Raw genomic sequence first — 12,036 nt, forward strand, 5'->3', positions numbered from 1 at the left:
ATTGGGAGTTACTTTTTGAGTAGGGATTTGATGACGAGTGATGAAAGGGATTTGAATATATACCATTTTGATTACCTTTGACTCTTCCTTGATTGAGTCGTTATTGTCCGTTACATGTGTGTGGGAATCGCGGTCTGTCTTGAGAGTAATTTTGTCATTTTAACCCAAAAGTCCATGTATCACCTCCATAAATTTCTTGATTATTTTTTACATCACATGCTAATATGTCACATCACCACAAAATTCTGACTCTTCATCAGCCAACCCCTTGCTAATGAAGATCACGTGCATGCATGATAATCCTTTCATCCAATTGGACTTTAGGATATGATTGTATCATGACAATCCTTTCCATTTTTTGCATCACGTTAATCCTTTCCACCTTTTTTGCATGACATTAATTTTTTAGAAAAACTAACGAAAAGTTCAAAAAAACTTTAGTTTTAATGAAAAATGACAAATAAAGGTGTAGTAAATAGTACCAGGAAAAGGTAAAAAAGTAATTTTTCGTTAAAAGTGAACAATACCGAGAATGTTTTGTTAAAATTCCCTAATTTTTTTTACTAGACTACAAGATAATGATATATCATTATCCACTGCCGCAAATCATTAAGAAGCCAATGTCTATCTTATTATGGAACAAACTTCTCGATTTTGTCGTCCTCTAAGATAATTACTATGATAATCCAATAGTAATATGTAGGAAAAATATTAAAATTCAACGGCCTTTATCACACAGACCAATAGCGTTGTGGCCGTAATGGGATGAAATTATTGTATGCTAGTTAGAATGAATCTCATATTGATGGGAGGAGAGACCTTGCATGGGCTTATAAGTTAGTCGGGCTACTCCCCATATTATGAATTATTTTTATGGTGGAACCTCAACTTTCATCATGGTATCAAAGCAGGTTGTCCCACGTGTGAAGCCAAATGGCCACACGTGCTTCACGTCACGCTGTTGTATTGTTCACGTGTTAGACTTGAAAATTCGCCACACGTGGGGAGGCATGTTGAGAATAAATTCGCCACACATGAGGGGCTGTGTTGAGAAAAAATCTCACATTGATGGTAGAAGGGACCTTGCATGGCTTATAAGTAAGTTGGGCTACTCCCTTTATTGCCAAGTGGTTTTATGGTGAAATCTCAACTTTTTCCATGGTATTAGAGCAGGTTGTTCCACGTGTTAGGCTTGAAAATTCGGCACATGTGAGAGGGCGTGTTGAGAATGAATCCCCATTGATAAGAGGAGGGACCTTGCATGAGCTTGTAAGAGGTTGAGCTACTCCCCATATTACCAATTGGTTCTATGGTGGAACCTCAACTTTCTTCATGGTACCAAAGTAGGTTGTCCCACATGTATCTACCTTTTTTCATGGTATCAAAGTAGGTTGTTCCACATGTTAGGCTTGAGAATGAATCTACATTGATGAGAGGAGGAACCTTGCATAGTTTTATAAGAGGTTGAGTTACTCCCCATATTACCAATTGGTTTTATGTTGGAACCTCATGGTATAAGAGCAGGTTGTCCCACATGCGAAGCCAAACAGCCACACGTGCTCCACGTCATCCCGTTGTGTTGTCCACATGTTAGGCTTGAAAATTCGTCATATGTGAGGGGGCGTGTTGAGAACGAATCCCACGTTGATGAGATGAGGAATTTTGCATCAGTTTATAAATAAGTTGTACTACTTACCATATTGCCAATTGATTTATGGTGAAACCTTAACTTTCTTCACTACATACATTGCTTTGTATTTTGAAAGTTTTTCGGAGATTCTAGCATAAGCGCAGTGAAACGAATTTGCCAGATTAGTTTGTTTCTCATATTTTTCCGTTACCAGTTTGTTGCTCATATTTGCTTCTTAATGTTCTTGATTGTTGTTAACTGCTACTAGTTTGTTTCTGATGGCTCCAAGATTGGTTACGAATCATTTTTTTTTCACTGGTAATTAATTGTTCTGCAAAAACTGTACGTTGATCTCTGTCCCATGGTTCAGCTTTGCATCGTGGCACTTCAAGTGTTATGGAGCTTGGGGCAACTTGTAATTCTATTTGTAAGAGACTTTCATTTCTGCACGAGTAGATGGGTTTATTCATGCGGTAGCTTCAAGCTTGCAGTTGCTTTCGCTTTCGTCACCTGGATCCTTGCTGCCATATCCTCTCACGTGATGTTTTGATCCTATCGGCATTAGTTTAGAGTATTGTGTTTTTTTGTCCTATCGATGATACATGTACGTTACATCATTCATTTATTTACTCGTAAATGAAAAGGTTTCTGTGACTTGCCAAATTTTTTTCTGAGGCAATTTAGCACCCTCCTATTTTTATTTCAATGCGTCTTTTTAATGTTGCGCCCTCAACTGCATCATATCTTAGTCCACTTAATCTACAAAGACGTATTGAATCAGTTCTACAGATTCAATAGGATCTCTAGTTTTCCTACCCTTCGGGATTTAGACAGTTAATTTAAATTAGTGGAACTTGCATGTAGATTAGTTAATGTCGTAGATTTTTTGCATGTGCGGGGAATGTACATCCTCCTGCAGTGTGCAGCAGATGTGCGATCGGAACATGTAGACACCCCCTTATCTCCAACTACCATGCAATGTACCTGAGTTTTGTGTTCTTTCTTGTTCTACTTCTGTTTGCTGGTTATGTGTATGTTTGTCAACATGGTAGTGCCACTATATACTGACCTGGTGGTTCGAACAGACGGATGGTGACATCCCACATCGTCCAGGGGAGTGATCCTTATATGTATATTCCCATCTCTACCTAGCACAAGGCCTTTTGGGAGCTCACTGGTTTCGGGTTCCATGGGATCTCTGAAGTTAAACGAGTAGCGCACGAGAGCACTCCTAGGATGGGTGATCCATTGGGAAGTTCTCGTGTGAGTTCCCAGAAACAAAACCGTGCGGGTGTGGTCGGGGCCTAAATCGGACAATATCGTGCTACGGTGGTAGAGCGGGCTCGGGAAGTGGTCCCCCCTGGGCCGGGATGTGACAGATGGATCATGGAAGCTGCGCTGAAGAAGCATCTTGAAACTATAGCGTGTAGATAGTTTGTGGCACCATCACTATTTATTGGGAATCTTGATCGATATTTCTTCCCACAAATTCTTTACCCCTTACTCTTTCTTAGAGTTTCATTTATTTTGTTATGCTAGAAAACATTTATCGATTGGTCAAGGGATGAAGTTTGATGGCAGTTGAAACATAGAAAAGTTCATACAATTTGATAAGCCATACTTTTTTAAATTAGGATTTAGACTAGTGACAACGGCCTTGTTCAAAGAAACTCGGGTGCTGGAACATCACTCGTAACAATGCCGATCATATACTCAATCTCATCGGCAACTTCTTTCATTGAAGGCCAGTTGTGCCTCTGCTCATCCAAGCACGACCCTACGAGAAATCCCAGTGCCTGCATTGTCTCCAGTTCTAGCTTGCTAGCTCCCTCTTTAATAACTGGATCAACAGTATCCATCAACCTCTCTTCTTTCAAAACCCTCTTCATGTACACCACCGAAGTCACATCTTCCTCTACTCTGTTGAAATTGATAACCTTCTTAGACATCAACAGATCCAACAAAACAACTCCAAAGCTGTAAACGTCAATCTTATCCGTGAGTTGAAAGTTAATGCAGTAGTCAGGGTCTAGATAGCCGAGGGTCCCCTGAGCAGTGGTGAAGATATTAGTGTTTTTACTGGTTTCTGTGCTCTCAACCAGCCTCGAAAGCCCAAAGTCTGAAACTTTTGCCTCAAAATTTTCATCGAGAAAAATGTTGCTGGACTTCAGGTCACGGTGGTAAATGGGCGGCACTGCAGAAGAGTGAAGATAGGCAAGCCCTTGGGCTGTTCGGTGAGCAATTCGGAGCCTATGGTGCCAACCGATTGGAGCCCATTTTCCGCTGTGATGACAGTGAAGATGATCTGAAAGAGTTCCATTTGGAACGTATTCATATACGAGGACAGGCTGCTGATCAAGCTCAATACAGCAGCCAAGGAGTCTCACCAGGCTCCTATGGTTGACCTGGCAAAGAATCCGAACCTCGTTCAGAATCTGGTCAATGCCCTTGGTGTTTCCAACCTTGGCACACTTGATGGCGGTGATGGTTCCATCATCAAGAGTGCCCTTGAAAACTTCCCCAAAGCCACCGGAGACGATTTTATTGTCTTTTGAAAAGAAGTTGGTTGCTCTTGCTATCTCTTTGTTAGTGAAGAATATTCTGCCTGATTTACCACTGCTTTTGGAATACAAAATCTGCTCACGCTTCTTCATCAAAACCTTTAGAGCTTTTCTTTTCGAGCAACGATGCTGGTTGTAGCCTACGACTCCAATTATGCCAACAAGTACTGATAGTCCCCCAACCACGGCTACAGCTGAACACAAAATATTCATAACATGGCAAAATAACATATCAGATATCTAACAAGAGAACATTATCCTACAGAACATGCCAAATTATATTAATTGACATGGAATGGACTAGTGAAGAGAGCAAACTACCTATGACTATAATCTTTCCATTTTTGCAGCCCTTTGCACTCTTACAGTTCGCATCTACACACAACAAATAAAATTAGTTAGGCTTTGAACTTATAATGAGAAAGATTTGTCACTAAAATTCTGTGCAGGACGTCTATTTTTAAAGCCAATCTGAGAATTTACAAATAAGATGTAAATAAGTTTTAACAACAATAATATCGGCACATTATCGATGACAAAATTTTTTTACTTACTTTGACACCAACACAGCGAAGCACTCAGGCACGCCGCCGCGGCCACATTGTCTCTGACGTAGCTGTGTCACAGGCCGTTTGACGAACAGTCTATCGGCGCCAGCAAGTTTAGCAGCGCGTCCGTGCAGTTGAACATCAAGACGGTGTTGCTACTGGTGATGGTGAAGGGGAGGTTGTCGTCGAGCTGGATGCCTTGGCAGTGAAAGTCGGTTGAGATGCAAGTGTTGGGGGCCAGGCCGGGCAGTCGGATAATGATCCGTTGGGTGTCAGGGTAAATGTGCGTTATGGCGTAGGATAAGCTGTTTAGGGCGTCCAGCCATAGTGTGCCGGCGGTGCAGCGGATGCTGTACCACGGATCGCCACACTTGGGTCCCGCACTTAAGGGAAATGGCACCGGAGTGGTGCCGCACCGCCTCATGGCGGCTACATGGTAGGGAGTGGATGATAGTAGTAGTGGCATTATCACTGCACGGAGAATTATTGTAGATATGAATTTCTCCATTGGATTGTTTAAGGAGAGACGGTTGAAATTAGTGAGCTAGGCTTATGAATCCGTACTGCTGGCAGCATTGTCATGAGCTCCTTTTTCCTTTTCTTTTTTTTCTCTTTTAACTTGTTAGTCCCCAGTTGTACTGCAAAAGACTTCTAGCCCAATTGTTTAAGTGCGTTTATTTTGATACACATGCCTTGCGTTTGATTCATCCATTGCTTGTATAAAATAACTTTTTGGCTACTAGTTAGATTATGGTTTATGAAAATAATATTAGTAGTACCATCTTTACTTTAGGTGTCGCATAAAAGAGAAAAACTCTCATGTCACACGAATTTATTCCCTCTCTTTTTCTCATTCATCAAATCTCTAGGATACAAAAGTATTTATTTGCAACAGGGAGCAGACCTATAACTTCACTGGCTACAATTATTTACTACATGCATGGTTAAAAATATTTATCTCTATACCTGTAGTCCGGAGTTTTATTCCTAGCTCTCTAGAATACAGAAATATTTCTTTGCAATAAAAAAAGCTTGTAACTTCCTCGGCTAAAAGTATTTACTTTGGTTAAAAGTATTTATCCCTACCTAAAGTCCAAGTTTAGATAGCCGGTAAACCAAGTGGACAACTAAGATGATACAAATAGCAGCCTTTTTTCTCACACATTCTCCTTTCAGACATTAGAATATTAGGTTAAAGTAGAATATCGCTTGAATATAAAATATGATTAATAAAATGGAATCCTCCATTAGCAATAGCTTCTTTAGATATAAATTGTTGCAAAAATTGAACCAAATTAATGTGGCTTCCAAAGTGCAAGCACAATGCCTACTTTTTATTATCCCATTATATTGATCCACGGAGTGGCCAAACCCGTTGACAGTTGTCAACTTTGTAACATAACTGATCATCTTGGTCATCCAAATACGGGCATTGTTTGTGGAAGATTGTACAGTACATTGTTCGATTATGATTCATGAGTTGGACATTCCTTGAAAGATGGAACTTCTCGCAGCTCCTTTGCCCTTTCATCTTTCATGATCCGATTGAATTAACAAACATCTGATGTATTTGATATGCATATCACTTATTCTTTGCATTTGCATGAGCATATTCCCTTGTCTGCTTAACATTACAAGATCCTAAAGCATCCTAAACTTTGTTTAATTAGCTTCCTTAAACAATGTGAAATCTCCATTTAGCAATTCCAAAAGATTTTCCATGGTTTCATCTCACACTTGTCTCTTCCCTACTGGCCGCGGTGAGATGAACTGAATTTAATCGAGAATAATTGTTGATTGTTTTTATATTTTATTTTTAAGTTGACATATTCTATCAATTTCACATTTAGATTGTATGGACTCGTGTGCTCTTCAACTTAACATCACATTAGTAATTTTTTTTTTCTTTTTCCGATTATCAATAATAGTTACCCATATGACATATTAAACCATAAGGGAGTGGGAACTAATTAACTCTTTCAGTTAATTTTAATTTTTGTTACGTATTGCCTATGTTACAATTATATGCAAATGATTTTACTAATTTCGACCAAAAAGTACCAAGAAGAAAATTCTACTAAAAATCTTGGTTCTGCTATTTTAAAGTGCGTCAAGATGATTATATGCATCCAATTAAAGCTTGCTGATGACCTTAAATTTGAAAAGGAATTGCCAAACTATCTTGCCATTGAAAGTTCTAATAAGTTGCTGAATCCTCATTTGTAGCAATGCCAATGATGTACTGAATCTCATCAGCAACTTCCTTCATGGAGGGTCTGTTCTGCCTTCGCTCATCCAAGCACGCCAAGGCTAGAGATGCGAATTCCTTCATAGTCTCCAGCTCTGCGATGCCAGCCCCTTCTTTAAGCCTAGGATCTACGGCATCCATTAGCCTCTCTTCTCTTAAAGTGTTCTTGACATAAACCACCAAGTTCACATCTTCTTCTTCTCTGTTAAAATCAATAGCTTTCTTAGAAGTCAAGAGCTCCAACAGCACCACTCCATAGCTATAAACATCGCTCTTATCTGTCAGTTGAAAGTTCAGGTAGTACTCCGGGTCTAGGTATCCAAAGGACCCCTGAGCACATGTTGTAACGTGACTTGATTCGGCCACGGCCAGTCTTGACAGTCCAAAATCAGCAACTTTAGCGTTAAGCTTTTCATCGAGTAAAATGTTGCTTGATTTTACGTCGCGGTGGTAAATCCGTGGCGCAACTGAATCGTGGAGATAGGCTAGTCCTTCAGCTGTTTGATGAGCAATAGTAAGCCTCATACGCCAAGTGAGTGAGACCCTATTAGCAGTGTTGTAATTTCCATGGAGATGTTCGAAAAGGGTACCATTTGGAATGTACTCATAGATTAAAAGTGGCTGTTCAAGCTCAAGGCAACAGCCCATCAATCTGACTAGGCTTCTATGGCTCACTTGACATAGAATTCGAACTTCGTTGAGAATTTGATCCATGCCTTTGGTGTTCCCGGGCTTGGCTCTCTTTACTGCAGTGATAGTTCCATCATCTAGAACACCTTTGAAGACCTCACCAAAGCCACCGGCACCAAGAACTTTATCTTTGGAAAAATTGTTGGTTGCTCTCGTGATTTCTTTGCCTGTGAAGAGCTTGGCTGATTTTCCGGTATTATTGTTTGCATTTAACATGTCTTCCCGGGACTTGGTCAAGCTAAAATGTGTTGCTCTGGCAATTTTCTTTTCGCGTTGCTTGTAGACTATGAATGCAAGTGAGGCTCCAAGTATCATTGCAACGGCAGCAATGATCAAGCCTATGAAGAAAATATAGAAAAGATCACTACCAGTTATTCAATGACAAACGGTATAAATTAATTTCTTATGGGGTTAATGCTTGCCTCCAATGAATGAAGCTAGTTTCATTCTCAGTTTGCAGGGCCTCCAATTCGGACATTTGAGGTCTACACAAAAACACAGGACTGTTAGCTTATGAGTTGCTAATGGAAGATGGCAGGTACTTATATTTATAACTAAATATCTCAGTATAACTAAAAAAACAAAGGTTCATACCGACTTGTTAAATTATAATTTGTATGCAAATAGGAATATTGACTCGTTAAATAGTTAAATATAAGTAGTCAAGTTTTTTTCATCTGGATATTTCTTCCAACTCCATTGCTGATGATTTTACTGGGAAATTATTTTAGGAGGGTTTGGTCAAGCAAATTATGAGAACAAATTCTAACAGGGCAGCTAAATTTTGTATTGGTCTCTTCTAAGTCTAAGTTGTATAACACGGTATCATAGATTATAAGGTTACAATCTCTGGCTTTCTTCTGTTAGTGAAAATATAAAATTTCATAATAATTAATTTGCTTAGTTATTTATACCATTTATGTTTATGAAGATTTTCAAAATGAATCATAGAATTTCAAAATTTTCTCGTTACACATTTGAAATATCAATAATGTAATCTGTCAGTTTGCCTTCGGTTTCTGAGGTGCATAGAAGCCACAATTGCACTAATATGACCAAACTATGTGAATTGGTCCATGTAATGCAAACGTGGCACCCACTTCGACCCTAAAACCGACCTCATGATTGCCACATCTTTGAGAAAGTCAAATAGTAAAAGAAAATTAATATGATTTGATAATATCAGTGCAATGAGAAAATATTGAAACATCAAAACTCATTTTAAAAATCACCTGAATATTATAAAATATAATTAGCTTCAATAATTCCTCTTAATGTGCTTTGATCAGCATATAACATATTAATTAAACATTTTGCAGATGAGCCAAATAGGATATGAACATAAAAGAAAAATAAAATCTACTTTGGAATGCTAAATATCTAATGATCGCAGTGCTACAGTACTTGTCTTGATTCAAATTTATATAAAAGAATACAGTCAATATATTCTGTGGGCACTCTTATTAAAACCAGCGCATGTGGAGTATCCAACACATGTTAGCCAACTGTATTCCAACCTTAGTTTTCATCTAATTAATAAGTTAATTTCCTTATACCTTGTTTAATTAAACCTGAAAACGGAGTTATGAATTGACTTGACGATGATGAAGATGTCAAACATTCGTGGATGGGACGAGGTAGGTCATCGTGACTTGGGGAGAAACTTTGGATTTTCCCATGAGGGAACTAGTTAGTACCATAATTAAAGCAAAACGAAGGGAAAAGAGACACATACTTTGACATATTGCATTGATGGGGTCCCATTGAAAACCAGTCTTGCACAAGCACCTTCTTTGTCCACTCCGATCTACCAAACACTCCGAGTTAGACAAATCACGACAATCGACTGAAACCTTGCACTCCGGCTCCCGCGGTGACTCCCACATTATCTCCACCCCAGGCTCAGGCCAACTGTTCAAAGGCCCAGAAAAAGACTCCAAATTGACAAAACTCTCATAAGCCGAACACCTTTCCTTCATGGCCCTAATTTTGTAGGCATTGGTAGACCCACCAGTCTTGAATAAACAACAAATCCGGAAGCACCCGCAAGCGGAGGCAGCCATTGCGTTGTGCTTAATGTAGTCATGGCATAAGCTATTCGATGAGCAGTTTTTCGAGAGAGTAAGCATTTCATACGAACAGTTCATGCCTATCACTGTGTTGCTGCTGGTGATGTTGAAAGGGAGGTTGTCCTCAAGTATTAGGCCTTGGGATTTAAAGTCGGCCGACATGCACGTAACGTTGTTGGCTAACCCCGGCGGCTGGATAATTAGACGCCGGGTTAGTGGGTTAATTGATGTGATTAAATATGATGAGCTGTTGAGGGCGTCAAACCACAGTGACCCTGCATGGCATCGGACTTTGTAGTGCTGGTTTCCGCAGTCTGGTGCCGTGCTTAGCGGGTAGGGTACCGGAGTGTGGCCGCAGTCCTGGCAGCGCTTTACTGTGGCTAAGTTTCGTCCTGTACAGCATAACATTGAAACTGTGAGAATGAGAAGGGAAACTAGTCTGTTTTCCATTTGGTTTGTAGATGGAGGAAAAATGGTATATGCTTATGTGACTAGAGCGTATTAATTTGGGATTCTGAGGCTGAGCAGTCACACATTTGTTTACTTCTGCTATAAAATATAAGCTGGTATTGTACTTGCGATTGTTTCTCATAGGTAACAAAAGGGCTCCTCGGTTTATTTTGTGGTTACAATGACCTTAAAATTTTAAGGTTTAAATAAAAGCCGTAAATGTTTACGGCGAAGATTCTTATGTTCAGAAATGAGTAGTGCGTAGAAGTTGAACTTTAACTAGGTGGTAACCTAATGCTCGTGATCAGCATGTTTTATGTAATATAGTATCATTTGGCATTAAATCAAATAAGATACACTAGGAACGTTCTCATCTTTTTCCAATCCAAATATCATTTATTCATAATTTAGACATAAGAGTATTGCATGCTACGTTAGTTGGTAACCAAATATTGAAATAAAATTCATGACTCTAGTATTATTGAAAATTCCAAGACTCTAAGAACACCCTTTTAATTTCTTTCTTAATACCTTCTAGGAATCACGAACTTCTTCCGCAAGTGTAGGGATAAATATTCTACCTTTAAAGTTAAAAGCACTTGAGTTATAGTGGTGACATTTTTATATTTGTTTGGAATGGATGAAGTCTTGAATTGGGAAGGGGGAAAAGGATCGAAACTATAGTTGATCTTATTCTTGATTTTTCAAAGATTTGATTACAGATTTCAATGTGAAACTTTTTTGTTTTCAATTCTATACGTATTCGTAATTAAACACATAGGATATTTTAAGAATTGGAATGACTCCATACCAATATTGGATATTTTATTTTAGTAAACACATGAAAGTGAAGAATGCCAACCTATGGAGTATAGGCAGTAACTAGTCTCAACTACCTTAACAGATAAGGACTTATTTCGCAAGGGATGGACTACCCGTCCTCTTCTTGAGTCTGTACTAGGGCTCAACTCCAATACCTTTTTAACTTTTGGACGCCTAAATGGCTAGTTAGGGTTTTTCCTTTTAATTTGTAACCCAAGCTTTGGACATCAATTGAGAGTATAAATCTCATATCGGGAAAATAAGGGACCTTGTATGTGTTTATAAATAGTTGGGCTACTCTCTATATTGTCAATTGGTTTTATAGTGGAACCTCAACCTCTTCGTGGTATCAGAGTAGGTTGTCTATGTATGAAGCCTAACAGTCATACGTGTTCCACGTCACATAGTTTATGTTGTCCACGTGTTGGCTTGAAACTTAGTTATACACATGAGGGGCGTGTTGAGGGTATGAACTCCACATCGAGAAAATAATCCTTACATGTGCTTATAAGTACTACTCCTTATATTGCTAATTAGTTTTATAATTGAACCGCAACTTTTTTTGTCAAAATGAATTGAATGTGTAGTACATGCCTCAAACTTTGAAAACGGGATAATTTGTCCCCAACTTCTAGGAGTGGGATTCTTTATTATTGCCTATCAGATGGACACATACTTGGGAGGAGTTAACCTTAAACCCGTGATTACTGTCTATTAAGAATTCCTAAGCATATTTGTAGCTTGAAATTTTCAGATCCAAATCTATTCCCTTTTTTTAGCCTCCCACCACCAATTCCTACAATTAACAATATGATTTGCATCTTCCAAAACATATTCTCATCGGTTTGGTGCAACTTTTTTCTTTCCCCTTCCAGGGTCGATGATATTAGGAAGCAAAATGATCTATGTATATGTTACAACTCCCATGAAACAGAAGAATATATCATATAAATTTTTATTATGTCAACATACAAAGACGTCGGATTAGTTTTTGATGGGTTAGCATCTTTTGCTTAAT

At 38.8% G+C, this 12,036-nt stretch overlaps 1 protein-coding gene and 1 pseudogene across 1 annotated transcript; both read right to left on the minus strand.

Annotated features, from left to right (window-relative positions):
• Positions 1 to 3,291: 3,291 nt before the first annotated feature.
• LOC103949472 (wall-associated receptor kinase-like 20) lies at positions 3,292 to 5,626 on the minus strand. Its single transcript, XM_048583439.1, is given in 3 exon segments — positions 3,292 to 4,385; positions 4,513 to 4,566; positions 4,746 to 5,626. Coding segments are annotated over 3 exon segments (1,650 nt in total). The 5' UTR covers positions 5,248 to 5,626.
• Positions 5,627 to 6,867: 1,241 nt separating this feature from the next.
• On the minus strand, positions 6,868 to 10,354 carry LOC103949470 (annotated as a pseudogene).
• Between the last annotated feature and the right edge of the window lie 1,682 nt (positions 10,355 to 12,036).

The sequence above is a fragment of a genome, unplaced genomic scaffold (assembly GCF_019419815.1).
Source record: "Pyrus x bretschneideri cultivar Hongxiangsu unplaced genomic scaffold, Pyrus_bretschneideri_v1 Contig2, whole genome shotgun sequence".
NCBI lineage: Eukaryota > Viridiplantae > Streptophyta > Magnoliopsida > Rosales > Rosaceae > Pyrus > Pyrus x bretschneideri.